At 44.8% G+C, this 19,165-nt stretch overlaps 1 protein-coding gene across 9 annotated transcripts in view; it reads left to right on the plus strand.

Annotated features, from left to right (window-relative positions):
* LOC147679851 (calcium/calmodulin-dependent protein kinase type II subunit beta-like) overlaps window positions 1-18,919 on the plus strand; it is a 202,178-nt gene extending 183,259 nt beyond the window's left edge. For all 9 annotated transcript variants that reach the window (XM_086943404.1, XM_086943410.1, XM_086943411.1 and 6 more), the window contains 3 exons: window positions 105-199; window positions 7,319-7,553; window positions 18,378-18,919. In XM_086943404.1, the coding sequence (XP_086799530.1) occupies window positions 105-199; window positions 7,319-7,551 (328 nt within the window). In that variant the 3' untranslated portion in view covers window positions 7,552-7,553; window positions 18,378-18,919. The remainder of the gene's footprint in view (window positions 1-104; window positions 200-7,318; window positions 7,554-18,377) is intronic.
* The last annotated feature ends 246 nt before the right edge of the window (window positions 18,920-19,165 follow it).

Below are 19,165 nucleotides of genomic sequence, written 5' to 3' on the forward strand. Positions count from 1 at the left end.
GTGCAGTGCTACCAGTCCGTGTTGACAGAGCAACATCAGATGTGGTTACTTAGAAAACACTCATTTGTGTTCATGATAGTTTGACATGTCTTTTCCTCTCTTAGAAAGATCTGCGATCCAGGGCTGACGTCATTCGAACCTGAAGCTCTGGGCAATCTAGTGGAGGGGATGGACTTTCATCGATTTTACTTTGAGAACTGTGAGTAGCCTGTTATTTTCTTCCCTTGGATGCCGCATAAGTGGCAGTGAGCCTTTATAGCAGTTCCAGAATAAATTTCAACAGCAAAATGCTCCCCTCGTTCATGGCACAATCCTACAAAACGTGGTCTGTGCATAGAGGAGGTGGTAAGCTTACTGTACTCACAGCTAATTATTACTGGAGAGTGGTAGGAAAAAGAAGTTTGCCGAGATAGGATATCTAGCCCTAAGTATTTTGAGTTACTGTAACTTCCCTACAACCTCTCCAGACTAACCACTGCTTTTCCAGCTGCTGAGAGGGCATGTCCTCCGAGTTTGAGTGATGGTAGTCTAAGGCTTCCTATTACTCCTCTGGAGGTTTTCACCTTCCATCTGCTGTTTCATATAGCTTGCCTTCTCTACCTTTATACCCATCCACATGTCCTGTGTTTGTCTATAATGAATCTGCATTGAATCTATTGGCATTATCTTGTCCGACTTTGTTGTGGTCTGTACTATACTATCCTAATGTATAAATCTGTTTATTTATCCATGAACAAAACTGTCCAACTTGACCATCTATAAAAAATATACATTTCAGCTATTGACCAATTGATTAACTGTAACTAATTACCTCATCTATGTACATGCTTCACAGCTGTTAATACACACATGCAATTAACTCTAAGTATTTAAATCAGTGCTGATATTACCTACACTATATCACAACTCACCCAATTAAAGTGAGCCCGCTATTTCTGAAACAGTGAGGACTAATCTGATGAGGTAAGACAAACATAAAGAAGTGTAATATACAAATGATAATGTCCTAGATATACTTACGGGTGAATTCACATGTCGAAATGGCCCTGTTATTAAGCATATTTACTGCAACCGTACTAGCAAAAAGATGGGAGAGGCATTTCTTTACTGCATCTCTAAATGTGGAACTGCAGAACAGCCAGAGGCAATATACTCCTATGTTCCCTATTGAAGCCAAATACTGGTTAACAACTCACATTTGGGCCAAACCCTCCCTTTTGTGGTATGATTTGTCAGACTAATTATCTTTTAGTACTTGTGATAGGAGTCTGTTGAGTTCCAAGTCTTCATGTCCGGAAGGAGAGACAGTAGATCACATCCAGCACTCTTGGGCATTTGAACTCTCAAATAAGTGTGTCGATTTGTGATAGCATATTTTGCATGTGCATTTTGAGTACTTATCCATCAGGAGTTTAACTTGCACCCCGGTCTGCTATTAAGTGAGCAAACGGCGAGTAGTTCTTTGAGACTTTGCTGCAGCTTTTAAGTTATTTGATCCTCCCGCTAAGTTGCACAGCTTCATTCTCCAGTATTGTATCTTTTATAGAATCACATGCTTGAATCTTCCCTGTCGTCTTGGTGTGAGTCCCACGGTAACGGTAAAATAGTAGTATAAAGTTTAAAAGTTAATCACCCTTGAAAATCAATAGCATTTAGTAATCAGTTAACCTCATTAAAGAAAATCCAAACTCCAGCCAATCACATCACAGACCCAGAGTATCCATCCCCTACAGGGCCACCAGATTTCTTACCGCATGTTGTGTGTTAGGGAGTCTCCTTGAGCTCTGCTCAGTCAGTGTTTCTACCTTGATTTTTTTCAACTTTCAGCTAGCAGTTCCTTTTCCTCAACCTTCTCTTCAACTGAGGTGCTGCTGGAAAGTGAGTTTATCTTTTTCTTTCTGTATTTGCTGCAGAATGTCTGAGTCTAAAAAAGAGCTGTTTAGGCCCTGCAAGACTTGTGGAAAGTCCAGGCTCTTCTCTGAAGATCGTCATAAAGAGGGCTTATAATGCCTTTATCCAAATCACAGGCCTAGAGACTGTAAGCACTGCTGTACTTTTTCTTCAAAGACTGGGAGGGAAGACTGCTTCTATGGCTTCAAAAGACTAAACCTGTTAAGGATTCTGACTCCGAGAGTGAGGAGAGGCCTCATAGCTCCTCTAAGAAAAGGAAGGAAGAAGAACCTCCTTCTGTCCAGCAAGATCCAAAAAAGTCAAGATCTCAGAGCAAGTAGTCTTCTGTGGAGAAATGTGCGAAAAAGGAGCATCCTGGCTCTTCTCATGCCCAAAAGAGATCTGGCTCTGCACCTCCATCTGCGCCACATACTACCTCACAGAAAATCTGCTCTTCCACAAAGCATTCTCTGCCTACGAACATTGAAACAAGGGCTTCGTTTACGGTTTCTTCAGCAACATTGTCGACGGTCAGGACGACGACGGCTGTAGCGTCGACAAAAACTGAGGTAGTGATGTCGGTGGCTTCTGTGAGGAGTTCTATTTCGAGAGCTTTGCTATCAACGGTTCAATTGGGTGCTGCGTCGTCGACTAGCATCTCCGCCCCATCGACAGATATTTCCACACCGTGGGAGCAGTCACTGACAACGCGATCCCGTTCACAAAGAAAATGGGCATGCCAGTTGCAAAAACAATTGCATCATTGTTGCGGGACTTCTTCAAGATTTTCTGCTGCCTCCTTATCGCCACCTGGATTTCCAGGAATCGGAGCCTGAAGGACCTTATGGTCCCGCATGCAGTCCTTTTCAACTAAGTCAAGTGCCAAGAATCAGAGGAAGAAGATTCCTTCTGCGTATTTGGAAGAAGATTCCTTCTGCGTATTTGGAGTTTGAATATTCCTTCTCAGACAGAGGACGCACAGGCTTGCAAAGCTTGGACACTTTTCAAGAGCATTACCCCTATTATGAGCAGGAAGAGGAAGACCGTCCGCAGGAACCCGCCATTAATGTTCCAAAGTCACTGGTCACAGACTTGCGTATGATGCCCAGTGACTACTACAAATGTTTCCCTGATGCTAATGTAGCTCAAAAGCCAGCTCCTCTACAGGAGGATCCTGTTGTCATCCCAGATCGGGGAGGTCCACCTGCACCACCAAAACAGAAATCCTTAACTCTCCTGCAGATTCATGCTCCAACATTAGACTGTGGTGATCAACATTTGGAGGAAAGGGAGCTATAAGTAGATTCTGATGTCCATGATGAATGGAGGGACTAGGTGGCACACACCGCCTTCTCCCACCCTGTGGCTGATTCTCTTCCAACAGATATCTGCGGCTTCCATGACCTTCTAGAGAGGGCGTCAAAATGTTTTGATCCCCCCCATGCCGGTCAAACAAGCGGAATGCTTCTTGTATGATTTCAAGGCTGCCCCTCAGTGTTCATTTGGGCAATCCCTATTGTTGACTTCCTGTGGCAGGAAAGCCTTAAGCTGATGAACTCCAGCTTCTGTGCTGGCAGCTATTCAAAAATTAGGCAAACCGTATTGGGAACCTGAGAACTCTCCTGCATGCCTCATATGCCACCCAAAGCCGGATTCTGTAATATTGCAAGCAGCTCAAAGGCGATCTATGAGCCCTGCTTCGCCATGTACCATTCCACTAGACAAGGAAGGGCGCAGGTTAGAAAATGTCGGGAAGAGATTTTCCACGCTGGCACCAACGGCCATCAGAGCCTCCAATGCCATGGCCATCCTTGGGAGGTATGATAGGCAGATGTGGTCGGACATTGCTTCATTTCTAGAATTAGAATTTCTGCCTGAGGACAGGAAGGAGGTGAAAGAAATACTCTCAGAGGGTGAGAGCCTCACCGGAAGTCATTGATGTGGCAATAGACATCGCTTCCATTGCCTTTAGGCAGATGGCAGGCACTGCCGTGTTACACTGACAGGGTTGGCTGAAGGCAACGAGATTCCACTCAGAAGTCCAAGCTAAGGTACTTGACATGCCTTTCGACGGTGAAAACCTTTTTGGTAAACATGTGAATGAGGCGCTTAAAGCTATTAAATCAGACACAGATACAGCGAAGTCCTTAGCCAATCTGCAGCAGAGAGGTTCGCTGCCTTTCGAGGAAGGAACCTATTTGTAGCTCTGCCCCAGCTCCAACAGCGCTTTCAGCCCTACTATCGTCGGGGTTTCCGGCCTCAATATTCTGTGCAGTCCTTTCGTCAGACGCCCGCACCAGCTCATACGAGGGCTCCCTTGCATGACGGCGTCCTCCATCTGGAGGAAAATCCTATGATTCAGGCAGAAGGCAATGGGAATTTTCAGGCAACCATCACTCCAGTCCCACTCCAAATGGCTCGAAACTGCTCCGAATTATTCGTTCACTGGAATACCATTTCTTCGGACATATGGTTGTTAGACGTCTTCAACCATGGTCACCCCCTGTAATTTATTCAACAATCTCCGAATTTCCCTCCAAGGAAGACTGCTCGCCGCCATCTGGTGCTTCTCAAAAGGGAAATAAATCTCCTTCTCCACAAATAGGCAATCGAAGTAGTGCCGCGCAGTCAGTGCAACCTAGGCTTCTACTCTCACTTTTTTCTGATAAAGAAAAAGACTGGAAAACGGAGGCAGGTTATGGACCTCAGGTTGACAAGTGCATCAAAAGTCAGCCTTTCAGGAGGTTGTCGCTCCATAATATTCTTCTGCTCTTGGATACAGGAGATTACATGACCTCCCTGTATCTTCTGGATGCATACTTCCATATTTCCATTCATCCAAGCCACTGTTGTTTCTCCAGATTCCAAGTTGCAGGGTGCCACTACCAGTTCAAAGTGCTACCTTTCAGGCTAAAGTCAGCTCCCAGAGTTTTTACCAAGTGTCTTGGGCCAGTGGCGGCACATCTCTGGCGTTCCGGGCACCAGGTTTTTCCCTCCCTGGACAACTGGTTGGTCAAGGCCCCATCCTTTCAGGGCGCCAGGATGTCTACGAATGCTTGCCTTCACCTTTTTCGCTCTCTGGGTCTCAATCTCAGCAGAGAAAAGTCCTCTCTCCTCCCCTCTAGGTTACTGGTGTTTCTAGGAGCGATGCTAGATAACAGCCGCTCAATGGTCTTTCCCACATAGGAAAGAGTTTCTTGTTTTCAAAGGATGGTTCAGTCCCTTTCCTCAAGAAGGGGCGTTTCTGTGAGGAACTACAAGTCCGTGTTGGGGATGATGTCGCCTTGCATCTCGTTGATACCTCACTGTCGATTGCGGATGAGACCTATTCAGGATCAACTTGACTCCCAATGGATTCAAGCTTGAGGCTCCTTCGACTACACCGTGTCAGTCATGCCAGAGATCAGGGAAATGTCCTGGTGGACATTAAGAAGCAATCTCACAAGGCCTACCTTTCCTCCCAGCGAAGCCATTGTTGATAATGTCAACGTATGCTTCCATGGAAGGATGAGGCACTTACCTCCAGGAACTTCAGGTCCAAGGGAAGTGGTCGGACCAGGAGTCTCTATGCCTCTTAAACCTGTTGGAGCTGAAAGCAGTCTTCCTAGGACTCGAATCCTTTCTACCAAGGATAAAGGGATCGTCGATTCTCGTCTGCCCAGACAATACAAACTACCTACAGAAACAATGCGGCACAAAATCTCTGGCTCTCTCAAACCTCGTGCAGCGAATTTGGAATTAGCTGATTTCCTACAACATACTGATACAAGTCTAGCACGTTCCATGGGTGCTACAACGTATGGGCCGATTCACTCAGCAGAGACACCAAGCAGTGTCACAAATAGGAGTTGGATGCTGTTCAGCTGGGAAAGGTATTTCAGTGTTTGAGATAACGAACCATGAATCTGTTCTCTACATCACTCAACAAAAAATGTGAATTCTGCGCCAGCAAATTTCCTAAGCCAGGTTCTTTGGGGAACGCCTTCCATTTTTCCTGGGAAGGAGCGTTTGCTTACAAGTTCCCTACGTTCCCACTAATACCAAAAGATCTACAGAAGATGAAATGGGAGCCTTAATGCATCATTCTCATTGCTCCGGCGTGGGCAAGACAATACTGGTTCACAGAGCTGTTTCACCTATCAGATACTTCTCCAATCCGTCTTAATCCTACCAAACTTCTGCTTTCCATGGATCAAAGCCAAGTGGTTTATCCACAGATTCATTCTCTTCACTTGTCGGCCTGGCTCCTCGCAACACGGAGTTTGGTGACTTAACTATCTCTGAGGAGTGCAGTTTGATACTTAACAAGGCCCGAGCTCCCTCCACTGTCAAGTGTTACTTGGCCAAATGGAAAAGATACTGTTCCTGGTATGCAAAACACTCTTTACATCAGCTCTCTTCTCCGGAATACGTTTTGTCATATCTCTTCTCTCTGGCCAAAGCTAGCCTTTCCCACTCTTCGATTAAAGTTCATTTGGCGGCAATTTAGAGGTATGAATGTACCCGACATCTGCAGGGTGGCGACATGGTCAAACGTCCATACCTTCGCAAGGCACTACTACCTGGATACCTTCTGGAAGACTGATCCTGCTGTTGGTCAAGCGACCCTACGATGTCTGTTTGCTTATGGTAAGCCTCATCTTATTGAGGTTTGGTAATGTCGTTATTATTAATATTTCTTTCCTATACTGCCATTCTGACTTTTATTCTTCTCTTGGTATTTTGGCAAATGTTATATATTTTATATATATATATAGAGGATACTTTACTTGTTCACGATTCTGGTTATAATACTATGGTCGGATGATGGGATGATTCACCTGTTTTTCCCACCTCCTTTAACTGTTATGTGCTGCTTACTATCTTGATTCTAGCATGTGAATCTATAAAAGATACAATACTGGAGAAAAACCATATTACTTACCTATACACTGTGGTTTTCCAGTATTGATATCTTTTATAGATTTACATGCAGCCCTCCGTCCTCCCCTTCCACGTGCACATTTCATACCTCTACTATTTTTCTAACTACATTCTTGCTCGAAATCTGAGGATGGTGGCCCTGCAGGGGATGGATACTCTGGGTCTGTGATGGGATTGGCTGGAGTTTGGAAGTTCTTTAATGATGTTAAATGGTTACTAAATGCTATTGATTTTCAAGGGAGATTAGCCTTTAAACTTTATACTGCTATTTTACTGTAACCGTGGGACTCCCACAATGACGACGGAGAAGATTCAAGCATGTGAATCTATAAAGTTTATCAATGCTGGAGAACCACAGTGTACAGGTAAGTAACTTGTTTTTTCCAACACATTTCCAATAAGAGGTCCCACTGAATGCAATGATTTGAGAGAAATACATACATCTGGAACTGACACCAACAACATATATTTATGGTTCCCTTTTTTCCCTCCTTTTTCTCTGCAGTGCTATCAAAAAACAACAAGCCAATCCACACAACTATCCTAAACCCCCATGTTCATGTGGTGGGTGAAGATGCTGCCTGCATTGCCTACATCCGGCTGACGCAATACATCGACACACAGGGACGCCCTCGCACCAGTCAATCCGAGGAGACCCGGGTCTGGCACCGTCGCGACGGCAAGTGGCAGAATGTGCACTTTCACTGTTCAGGAGCACCAGTGGCACCACTCCAGTGAAGGTACATTTATTTCGAATATCCTTCCTCTATTGACCTAGTACTTCCAATACCTAGTCACCTTTCTGATTTCTCACGATAGCCTCGCCTGTTTTCCAGTATGCTATTAAAATAACTACGTTTCTGGTGCCATTATTTGAAGGCCACTTTCTCAGTATACCATGCAAGGTGTGGCATATGTGCTACAGTGATTTTATGGACTATTTGGGGTTTTAGATTCATGGAGGTTTATTTAGCCACGTGCAACAGGCCAGTGAGCCAAGGTAGTGACCCATCTGCCATATGTAGAGATCCTCCCTGGGTTTGCAACGATTTTTCTGCAAGAATTCTTCCTTCAAGATGGTGGGAGCACTTTTGGGGAAACTGTAATGCCAGCTGCCCTATGATGGGCCATTTAGTTTCATTATAAAAACTGCTAAACTGTTGAGTTTAAAAAAAACAGCACTGTCCCTGGCATTATTGGAGCTTTGGGAACATTATTGCTTGTTTGGGTAAGCAACCTGAAAGAAAACAGTCCTGAGGATCCTTCCAGTGCCATTATAGTGACGTTCTTGTGGCACATAAATCAATTATTGACAGACAACTGTAGCATATCCCGCTGTACTATCCAGAGAGGCAAAAATTAACAATTTAAAGTCTCATTCAAACAGTTAATTTCCAATATTGTAGAATTTCCATAAGGAAAACTTCTGATGTTTGAATCCATGAGAGCTTGTTGTTTAATTTAAAATACTTGAAGCTGACAGTAAAATGACAGCCAATGCATTTCTCTTACAACACACAGAACTTATTCAGGGCTTATTCAGGGCTGTGAATCAAGATATACATAAACTAGAACATCTTTTATAAAAAGTACAGAAAGAGTCTATATACAATAAAAGTACATATAAGGGCAAAAAACACAACATAGTTTAGTATTCACGAATTATCACATACCCAACACTAGGATAGTGACAGGAATTAATAATACAGTTAATTTGCTATCATGAAAAGAATAGTCTATTTTAACACATTACTTAGGTTATAATTGCAACTTGCTATCATAGGAAGGAAACCTTGATCAATCAAATAATAATGTCTATTTCTGTGTAGACGAAGGGATGCAAACATCATTTCATAATTCCCACTGGGCCCACCACTCATCATTTTCAAAAAAGTCAAATTAAACACTAGAACAGTCTAAACCGTGAAATAATACTCAAAAGTCTCCTGCCATGATTTATAGAAATGTTCACTCATACAGTAAATTGGTTTGGTGGACTTGCATTACAGAATCTGTAAAGCACAAAGGATTTTATGTCAATTCTGGCTTAAAACATAGGTTTGTGACAGAAGGAGGGGATGATGATAGTGGGCACTGCTAGAGCATTTGGGCCGCCAACAGGAGTATCTGATTGCAGAGGCAGCAGAGGCTCCTTTGTCTCAAACATATCAGATCACCATCTGTAAATGAGGTGGTTGGACCTAGAAAGTAGGACTCAGCATTATGATTTTTGACTGATAACTCCTTAGCCTTAACCTTTAAATGGCCCCCAAAGATATTGGCACTAGGAAAGTCCTGCAGCTTTCTTCATATATCCTGGCTGCTAGAATGATGCAGTCCATAATGATATTTGCTCCTATACAAGATGACTTTGTTGTAACTGCTAAGTCTCAGTTAGTACACAATTATTTGACAGTGAACTACTGATCATGAGTAACGCTACAAGCATTTTTGGTTGACTCTGCATGCTGTGAACCCAGACTTTAGAGTTTCATTCCCGAATTCAGCATCTTAGCATAGAAGCTTGTCCACTTTAAAAGAGACCATTAGTTATAGATTCCTTACCTTAGAATTACCCCCAGGTGTCAGACTGGATCCAGAGACTTGTTTTTGTAGCAGTACTCCTATGCGTCAGTCGACTCCACGTTCGGCGTCGTGGTCGCCGGGATACATTGTGGCGTCTACTTAGACGCCGCCCCTGCGCGGTGACCTCAGTTCTCTCTGCCTCTCTTTCAGAGGTTGTCCTCGTCATTCTTTCTTTGGCCCAGCAGGGCTCTGCTCCTGGCACTCCTAAAGGCTATCTTTCGGCCTTTCTTCGCCTTCCTGATCAGTCTTCTCTTTTCAAGTCCCCTATTGTTAATAGATTTCTGAAGGGCATTACTCATATCTTTCCTCCTTCTCCTTTTGTAATGCCCCAGTGGGACTTTAAATCTTGTCCTCACTTATCTTGTGTGCTCCTTTGGAGCCACTACATAATTGTCCTCTTGGTCTCCTTACTTTGAAGACTGCTTTCTTGCTTGCCATCACCTCTGCTCGCAGGGTGAGTGAGTCTTCAAGCCTTATCTTCGAGACCTCCCTTTCTTGCTGTCCATCCGGACAAAGTAGTCCTCCGTACTAGGCCCTATTTTCTGCCCAAAGTGGTTACCTCTTTCCACATAGGTCAGACCATCACATTGCCCACCCTCTTCCTGCCTCGCACCCTTCCAAAGAGGAGGTAAGACTCCACTGTCTGGACCCAAAACGTGTGCTGTCTTGCTACCTTGACTACACCAGGTGGACAATCAACTTTTAGTGGATTATGTGGGCGCCAAGAAAGGTCGGGCAGTGCACAAACGTACCATTTCACGACTTGTCATCCTATGCATTAAGATCTGTTATTCTTTGGCTAAAAAAGAACCTCCAGTAGAACTGCGCGCCCACTCTACCAGGGCACCAGCAGATAATTTTGCTTTGGGACGTGTAGTTCTGCTGGTTGACATCTGCCAGGCAGCCTTGTGGGCATCACTGCACACGTTTACTAAGCATTACTGTCTGGACAGCCTAGTCTGGAGAGACCGCTTTTTCGGCCTTTCTGTTCTCCAGGACTTCCTTGTGTGAACTTGGTTCGCAGACCCACCTCCCGGGTTGGTATTGCTTGGGTATATATTCTAATGTAAGGAATCTATAACTAATGGTCTTTCAGATTACTTACCTTCGGTAATGATGTTTCTGTAAGAGACATACATTAGATATAGATTCCTTACTTCCCCAACCATCCTCACTGTTCTGCAAACTGACTTCTAGGGATAGGGACTCCCTTATCACCTTGGCTGCTAGTCATTCTTCCCCTGTGCTGGGCCATAATGGAAATGGGTGGCTTGATGACAAGCTCAGCTCGTCATTAGCACAGCTCCACTGTGCCTCATGACGAGCTGAGCTCGTCATGAGCACGGAAGGGGTTTTAGGGCCTTAGTTTTGTGCACCAGTGGTCAGTGTCTTGCATGGCTCTGCTCTGGAAAGTCGTGTCAGAACTGACATCAGCGCACAGGGGAGGCGCCTTAGTAGACCTGCGCGTCATCCCGCAGATCACGACGCCGACGATGAACACTGAGTCAACCGGCGCCACCTACCGACACACAGGGGTACTGCTACTAAAAGATTTCTCTGGATCCAGTCTGACGCCTGGGGTAATTCTAAGGTAAAGAATCTATAACTTATGTATGTCTCTTACAGATACATTGTTACTGAAGGTAAGTAACTTGTTTGTCAAAAACTACGAGCTAAAGGCCTTCTACGTTTCCAATGATAGATCTCTGCTTGTTCCCAAAAGACCATGTAAAAGTTGCCTAAAGTCATCTGAAGCTTGTCCTTCCACTATCCTTTCCTGTTTACCTGAATCTTTGGTTGTTGTTAATTGTAAATCGCTCCACTGCCTCTCTAGTTCGCATTTTGACCAGTAAGTACATAAATACACAAAATAAATGATACAAGCTGCTTTTCTGGTAGAAAGGGTTGTCTCTTTCTACCTGCAGATTCCTCATCTGTAAAACAATGCCCATGCGTCAGACCGGACCAGGAAAACTTCAAAGCAACAAGGTTGCCAATATAGGGCGCGGGACTCGATTGGAGCCAGAAGTGACGTCGGGCGATGCCATCAAGGCTAATAAGTCCCCATCTTGATGCTTCAACGTCAGTTCCCTTGTTTGCAGGTCTTCAGCACGGATTCAGAGCTTCACTCGTTTGGGAATTTTCCTCACAAAGTTATTTTGCAGTACAATGTCTCCTCCCAAGAAGTCTGGGTTTAAACTCTGTAGGGATTGTGAGGGACAGATGTGCATTATGGATCCCCATGCAGTCAGTCTGGTGCTTAGAGTCGGACAGTGACTTGAAGACCTGCTCCTCCTGGCCCAGCATGCATCCCAAGGCCATCAAGGAGCAGTAGGCTAAACTTCATGGCCAGGCCAAATGACTAACATCGACACCAGAAATGTTTCCGGCACCGTTCGTGCCCTCCATCTTCATCTTCGCCTTAGGAGAGGAAAAAAGGTGGAAAGAGAAGAAGAGTTCCATAAGTAAGTCTCCTTGGCGATCTTCATCGCCCACAAAACCTTTGACCTCGCAACTGGAGCTTTTCGATCTGCTGTCAGTGGGCCCGGCTTCTCCTATAGACCCTACTCTAGACAGCCCTCCACTCCCAGAGCCTTTGGCACCAAAATCTCCACCATTCAAGCCTCTGATGCGTGCCCACTCTTCCAGACTCTGGAATTAAAACCAGCAGCATTCTTGAATGTCTTCTTCCTGTCTAATCCTCCTTAACCTACTCCCAGCATTTGACACGTTAAGCAGAACAATCTACTAGACTTGTTGGAACATAGAATTTGGTTATCTGGGTCTGTGCTAAACTGGTTCGGCTCCAAAACAGAATTCAAATATTTAAGGTAAATCATTCCCTATATCAGACCACTCTGGTCACATTAGAGCGTCACACATGGTTCCTCCCTCTCACCCACTCTCCAACTTGTTCATGGAGCCTCTAATGGAAATGCTAGTTCATCCAACATCCACTGCCACATGTTTGCTGATGGCACCCAATTATACCTGAAAGTCTCATGTTCTGAAGACATCAGATCTCTCACCTTAACTCTACAGAAAACCCAAAATTGGCTGACATGCAACCACCTCCAACTAAATACTCTAAAAACCGAATTCCTCCTAATCGCCCCATTTAACTAGTCACCTGTTATTGAGGAATGGTTGAAACAACTAACCGCCCTTAGTAGCTTGCCAAACGTTATAGAATCAGCTAAATAACTGAGAATAACGCAACTAGAACCTCAACTAGCAGAAATACATAAGTGTGGCCACCAAAGGAGCAAACCTCCAAATAAACATTTTAAGAAAATTAAACCCTGCCTCCCCCTAATGACTTCAAGTGTGCAGTGCAAGCCATAGTGATTCCCAGGTTGGCCTAAGAAATTGAACCATCTGCTGTTTGCCCAGACCCAAAAAGACTCCTCTAAGGGCCTCTCATAACTCTGTAGCGAGGCTTTTCACACAAAACAACCACATCACTCCAGATTTTAAATCCCTCAACTGGCTATCTTATGAAGCAAGAATTCAGCAAAAAATTGCCTTCATGACCCATAAAATCCTACACTACAATACCCTGCGATACCTAGCTCAGAAGCTAGAACTCTCTGACAGCTGCATATCCTCTAGAATCTCTAGATCGTTACTACTGAAACCACAGAGATTCTTAAAAAAGAAAACCTAAAACAGTTTTCACTGGAATTGGGAATGCATTGCCCCCTGAAACCAGTCAGAATCCCTAAACAGCATCATTCAAGAAAGAAGTTAAAGTACTATTTATAAACCGATTTCTGCTCTAGATCATAGGATCTCCTCTCTTTGATCTTTCATGACAAGTCAATTGCATTCTTGACTATTGCTCTCCTTTTGTTACTGTTTGTTTTTGATCCTGCCATTGTGTTGTACCTTCTCTTATCGGTGGTGCTACAAGGGTAAGGCTTGCGCTATATAAAACTTTATAAATACATTTAAAAAATAGTTTTTTTCCATCTTCGAGAAGGCCACAATGGCATCCAGTGCACCTGCTGGTTCAGCCCCCACTTTGCATCTACCACTGCTCTTGCCTTTTCAGCTGAAGCCCTTTGGTGCTGCAGCGTCGAAACCGGTGCCTTTGCCACATTGTTTTCATGCTGTGCTCAGCCTCTCGGCACCACAACTGATTCTGCGGACCGAGCCTCCACCACCGCCGCCTCCTCTGGCTCCAGATATGTGCCATCGGCACCACAGCCCAACATAGAGCCTTAAAGCTATTCCCACATATAGACCAAGAGGATATTGGTAATGGATGCTTATAGAGCCCGTCTCCATGAACTTTTTGGGACATATTCTGACCCTGTAGAATACTTCCCTTGTGGTGCTCCATTGAATTTCAGGGCCTGTCTTCAGCCAGTGGCTTAGATACCTTGCTCAAGCTATGGACTTTATCTCTAGATTACAAACGCCATGAGTAATTTCATTGCACAAGGTTATGTTGAAGGCTGCAGAGGTTCTGGACTTGCTGTTACCAGTTACTGAGACAAAGATCAGCGTTTTCACTTTAGTACCCCTTCAGTGAGCCTTTGCTTTGTAGTGTAGTTCCTATATTCCCAATAGGCTCTGCGCATTGGAATAATATATCCTGTAGCTTAGACGTAGGACTGAGGTCTACTAGGTCTCTACCGGCTATATTAGACTTAATTGTGAGTGCCAGCTAGCTCAGAAGTCACTAGAAACTTTCTCGAATAAACAAGAAGGGATTAGTTTCTGACAACCGCATAAAACATGACAACTTTGTTTCCCAAGAATAAGAAATCAAATCTCTAGAGTCGCGGAAACAATAGAAAACTATTTCACTCAGTCAATCGTGCATGCTTAGTTTCACCAGAGGTGCAAGAGAAATAGAGAGACGGGCGTTTTCAATAAAAAGGTATTTATTGAACAGTCTTCTTTCTCAAGCATTGAAAATGAACTGCTACAATAGTAAAGCTTACTATGAAGTACAATGCATATAATACGAACAGTATTATAAAGTAGTACTGTAAAAGCATGATATGGTTTCCAAGCCATAAAGTGCATAAAATGCATAAAATACAACGATAAAAGGATGACTAAAATACTCAACTGGTGCTTCTAGAATACGCCTTCCCCGGTGTACCTAACCTAAGTCTGGTAAGAGGGAGGGAGTATAAGAGGAGGAGTTTGCCAGGAATCTGATTCCGATAATTCTCTAAGAGGTCTAATCAGCTCCGTACCTTTGTTCTAGAATGAAGGAGGTCTTGTATCTCGTTCTCTGGACTCGATTTCCCAGATACCCGCAAGGGTAGCCTGGAAGCACTGGAGCTGGATTTCTCGGCAGGAGAAATTACAGAGTGTCGCAGTGCGTCTGCTGGAGGGTCGGCTTCCTTCAGCACTTGCTGCTGCAGGGCGTCGGGCAAGTAGATAGTCGATCTGCTCCAAACCACCGTGTGTTTGTTTAGGCAAATCAAGGCATATTTATACTTTGAAGGTGCCGAGTTTGACGCATGTTTGGACTTAACGTCACTCAAAGGCTCATTTCTTGGAAAACGCCGGGAGTTCTAGGAGAACTTAATATTCAAGAAGGGGGAAGTCCCAAACTGCTGAAGGCGGGTTTTTCCAAGAAAACTTTGTTAATTCTTGGAGCTTAGTGGAAGTATCCATGCCGTATTTGGGCTGTATGGTTTAGGCCAAATATGGTAATGATTTCTATGCCTATATAAGGAAATGATAAAGTATACCTATATAAGGGCATGAATCGGGAAATTTATACTAGGGCCCGAGATTCATTTACAACCGCTTGAACCCATTCTGGGATAATGGGAGAAGACTTCCTCTGCTCCGGCAGTCAGTAGGTGTGTGGCTTGCCGTTATCGCTCCATTTCTTGTAATCCAGCCCTCCTCTCCAAGTACCCTTCGCCAGAGAGCTTAGTCATCCAAGAATCCAGTTTGGGTGACCAATCTGGTGGTGCTTTCACTACAGCCGCCTCTGACAAGGAGTCCAAATGTTTGCGGGGAGTATGGCCCGAAATCCCTTAGTGCCAACTTCCTTCTCGCCACTACAACTATGCCTTGTGGGACGCAGCCCAAATGATCGTTCTGCATGTTCCCACTGGCATGAAAGAACATGTTCAGGAGCTTGTTGCATATAGTCAGAAAGCCTTCTGGCATATTATCAAGCCTGGATTAGACACTGCAGACTCCATCTTCTGATCATGGGTGCCATCAGTACGGTACAGCATCATGCTTGGCTCGGCCATTCAATTTTTCATTTGATGTCCAAGATATTCTGATGGACCTTCCCTTTGGTGGAGTGCACTTGTTTGGGAATAAAGCTGATTAAGCGCTGGAACAGTTCGAGGACTGTGAAGTCAAGACCAGATCCTTTAGTATTCATCTCCTGCCTCAGATCAAAGGCTACATGGCTTAGGATAAGGTTCTTCCTTTTGGTCCTGGCAATACATACCAGCGCTCCAGCAGCAGAATCCTCTAGTCTGTCAAAACAGATGCCGTAGAAGAGGAAAAGACAGCAGATCTGCCTTGCAACATTTCTTAGTTTCATCTTCCTCCTCCCCTGCACCAAAGGCCTAGTTTGCTTCCCAAATCCTACACAGAGCCTGTAATTGGACGGGTACTTGGGACCAGAGGGTCCATCAACGCATAGAAAGGGGATACACCCTTCCCTTTCTTTAGGTTGTGCTTCCCATCCCGCCCCTCCCTCCTATTCGCCTCCTGTCTATTTAGCCATTCTACAGCAAGAGGTGGCAGCTCTCCTACTCAAAGGAGCAGTGGAGTAAGTGCCAGAGAAGGAAATGGGATGTAGTTGTTACAATCGCTACTTCCTGGTGCCCAAGCAGGAGTTAGATCTGTGTCTGATTCTGGATCTCAGGGGCCTGAACTTCTGCCTCAGAAAGGAAACGTTCAAGACGCTGATCCTAGCTCAAGTTCTACTGGCACTGAAATTTGGAGATTGGACAGTGTCCCTGGACCTGCAGGATGCGTACTTCCACATCCCTTTCCTGCGTTCTCACTGGGAGTACTTGTGGTTTGTGGTGGGTTCTCTGCACTACCAATTTGCTGTACTACCCTTTAATTTTACATCAGCACCTCAAGTCTTCATTATGGTAAATGCAGTGGTGGTAGCCCATCTTAGACGGTCGGGCATCCCCATTTTCCTGTACCTGGACAACTGGTTCCTCATAGATAGCTCATCAGAGATGCTGTTGCGCCATCTGCAGACGACACCATCTCTGGAATCAGGGTTGCATTCCTTCCTTAGGTGGTCACTCCTTTCATCTTACCCAATCCATCACTCTTCTGACCTTCTACCCCCCCACCTCATTCTAGGAAAGGGGAGTGGTTGCATCGGTTAGATTCTCTGTGTGCCTTTAGCTACTATCTGGACCGCACAGTAGAATTCCCACCGGATGATCAGCTCTTTGTCGACTACTGCGGTGCCAAAAAGGGTAAGCTAGTACAGAAGAGGACTCCACCTTGGTGGATCATCGTCTGCATCAAGACATGCTACAATTCTGGCCACGAAAGAGCCTCCTGAAGAAATCAGGGCCCATTGCACCAATGCTAAGTCGACCACTTCTGCACTTGCTCAAGGTGTTCTGGTTGCAGACATCTGTAAGGCAGCAGCATGAGCTTCCGTGCACACTTTTGCTAAGCATTATTGCCTGGATGTGGAGGTGCCCAGTGATGTGCACTTTGCAAGGCCCATCTTGGAGGATTTCCTTTTCTAAACATCCAAAAACCTTTCTCCTGGGCAGCGTATCTGTTCTACAGGTGAAGAATCTCATAGTAGAAGTATCCATCAGAAGAAAGTTACTTACCTGCACTAACTATCTTTATGGTGGACACTCAAGCTGCATATTCTTCACCGGCCGCCCACCTCCCTGAATGATGGATGAACTATAGGTAAAGTTAATCCCATGTTACAATCTTTTGGTACTACATTCCTTCATCAATGTCAGTCTGCCATCTTGCCTCGAAAGCTTGTAAAATACGGATGGAAAACTGCTGTTAACCCCTTCGCTGCAGCGGGAATTCTGCCGCAGCGCTAAGGGGGCGGGGCAGCCGAGCGGCGCTCGCAAGCTCGTGACGGAGCCGCTCCGTCACGAGCCGCGGTTGAGCTGTGCTCGTGACGGAGCGGTTCCGTCATGGCCCGCCCCGCTCAATGGAACGTCCAGCGCAGGCGCGAAATTCGCGCCGCGAAGGCGCGCCAAGCGGGTCATGAAGGAACCGCTCCATCATGAGCACAGCTCAACCGAGGCTCATGACGGAGCGGCTCCGTCATGAGCATAGAACGGGTTAATGCACCAGGGCGGGCTCTTTATGGACTCTGTTGCATTGCATGACATTACTTCCATTGCAGAGTCCAGTGCCCTCTAACAGCGACCTTGTTTCTTTGAAGAGTTCCAAATCCAGTCTGATGCCTGGGAATTATTCTAAAGGTGAGGAATCTGCAGGTAGATGGAGTATCCACCAGAAAGATAGTTACCGCAGGTCAGTAACTTTTTCTTTTTGGCCCTAGTTCTGCTTTCTTGCCTCATCTGTGGGCTTTTGTTTTAGACACAAATGCCAGAGTTTCCCCTTTCTCCTAAAAACTGCCTTGCCTCTGATCTGTTAAGAGCATCGCCATTGTCCTTTTTGAGTTTTCCAAAATGTATGACATCTTAGCACACTGGGAAAACTACTTTCAAAATAGGTATAGACACAGGCAGATATTTTCTTCACAAATAAAAGTGAAAGAACAGGTAAGACATTGGTGAAATGAGCTCTGCAGACTAACACAACCTTGTCCTCTGCATGAAGAACTTCACATTAGCTCTCAGAATAGTACCTGTTCAGATTAACAGTGTAGCATGGTTAGGTTAGTGTAATCTGGGTAGCCTCCTCCTCTAACATGTCATTCTCAGTGCGGATGAATAGCTTGTTTGCAGCCTTACACTTGACAGTATGTTAACACCTTGTTCTCTATTCTTTATTTGTTGCAGGTTGCGCAGCCGTTCGCCCTGGCTTCATCCGGAGAAAGCAGGATGATGGTGTTTTAAGCTGAAGCCGTTGCTTCGGAGAGCAGCTGCAATGACAAGCATGTGTCAGCATGCTCATGTCTTGTCTTTTCCCTCCCTCCGTCCTCTTCTTTAGTTCCAGTGCCTGTGGGGGTGTTTATTTTTTCCCTAGAAGATTAACAGCAGGGAAGAAATCTAAGAGACGAGATGGCGATTATTTTTCTTTTTTTGGGAGGGAAGGATTTTTGTGATTTTTTTTATTTTTTTTGTCCTGAACAGAAAAAAAGAACTTTAAATAACCTCTCACACGCACGTGTGGGGCTTGGAAAAGGATTGAAGGGAACGGCGCCGTTTCTTCGTATCTGTCAGACGTCAGTGATGGGGATGTGGAAACGAGTTAAAGAAACAAAACAAAAAAGACACAAAAAAATGAAAGAATATGTTGTTAATTTTTCGAAAAGGCTCCACCTTCCTCCGTTGTAGTCTCATTGTTTGATAGTGTTAGGTTTTGTTAGATGAAATGATTTAAAAAAAAAAAATGAAAAAAAAATAGCACGGTAGACCTGCATTCTCAATGCCAAAGCATGGACTTTTGAAACCGTGTGAGCCGTCAGTGGTTGTAACTTTGCGCTTCTAAGTCTGTCGCCCGTTTTTACCGTTGAACAAACGGATGCAGTTCTGGATATTTGAAATGTGATTTCTCTTGCTTTCCGTTTGTTTCAGTTCCTCTCTTTCTGGCTGTGGGTAACTTTGTGCCTCTGTCACTGGGGTCC

The sequence above is a fragment of the Lissotriton vulgaris genome, chromosome 11 (assembly GCF_964263255.1).
Source record: "Lissotriton vulgaris chromosome 11, aLisVul1.2, whole genome shotgun sequence".
NCBI lineage: Eukaryota > Metazoa > Chordata > Amphibia > Caudata > Salamandridae > Lissotriton > Lissotriton vulgaris.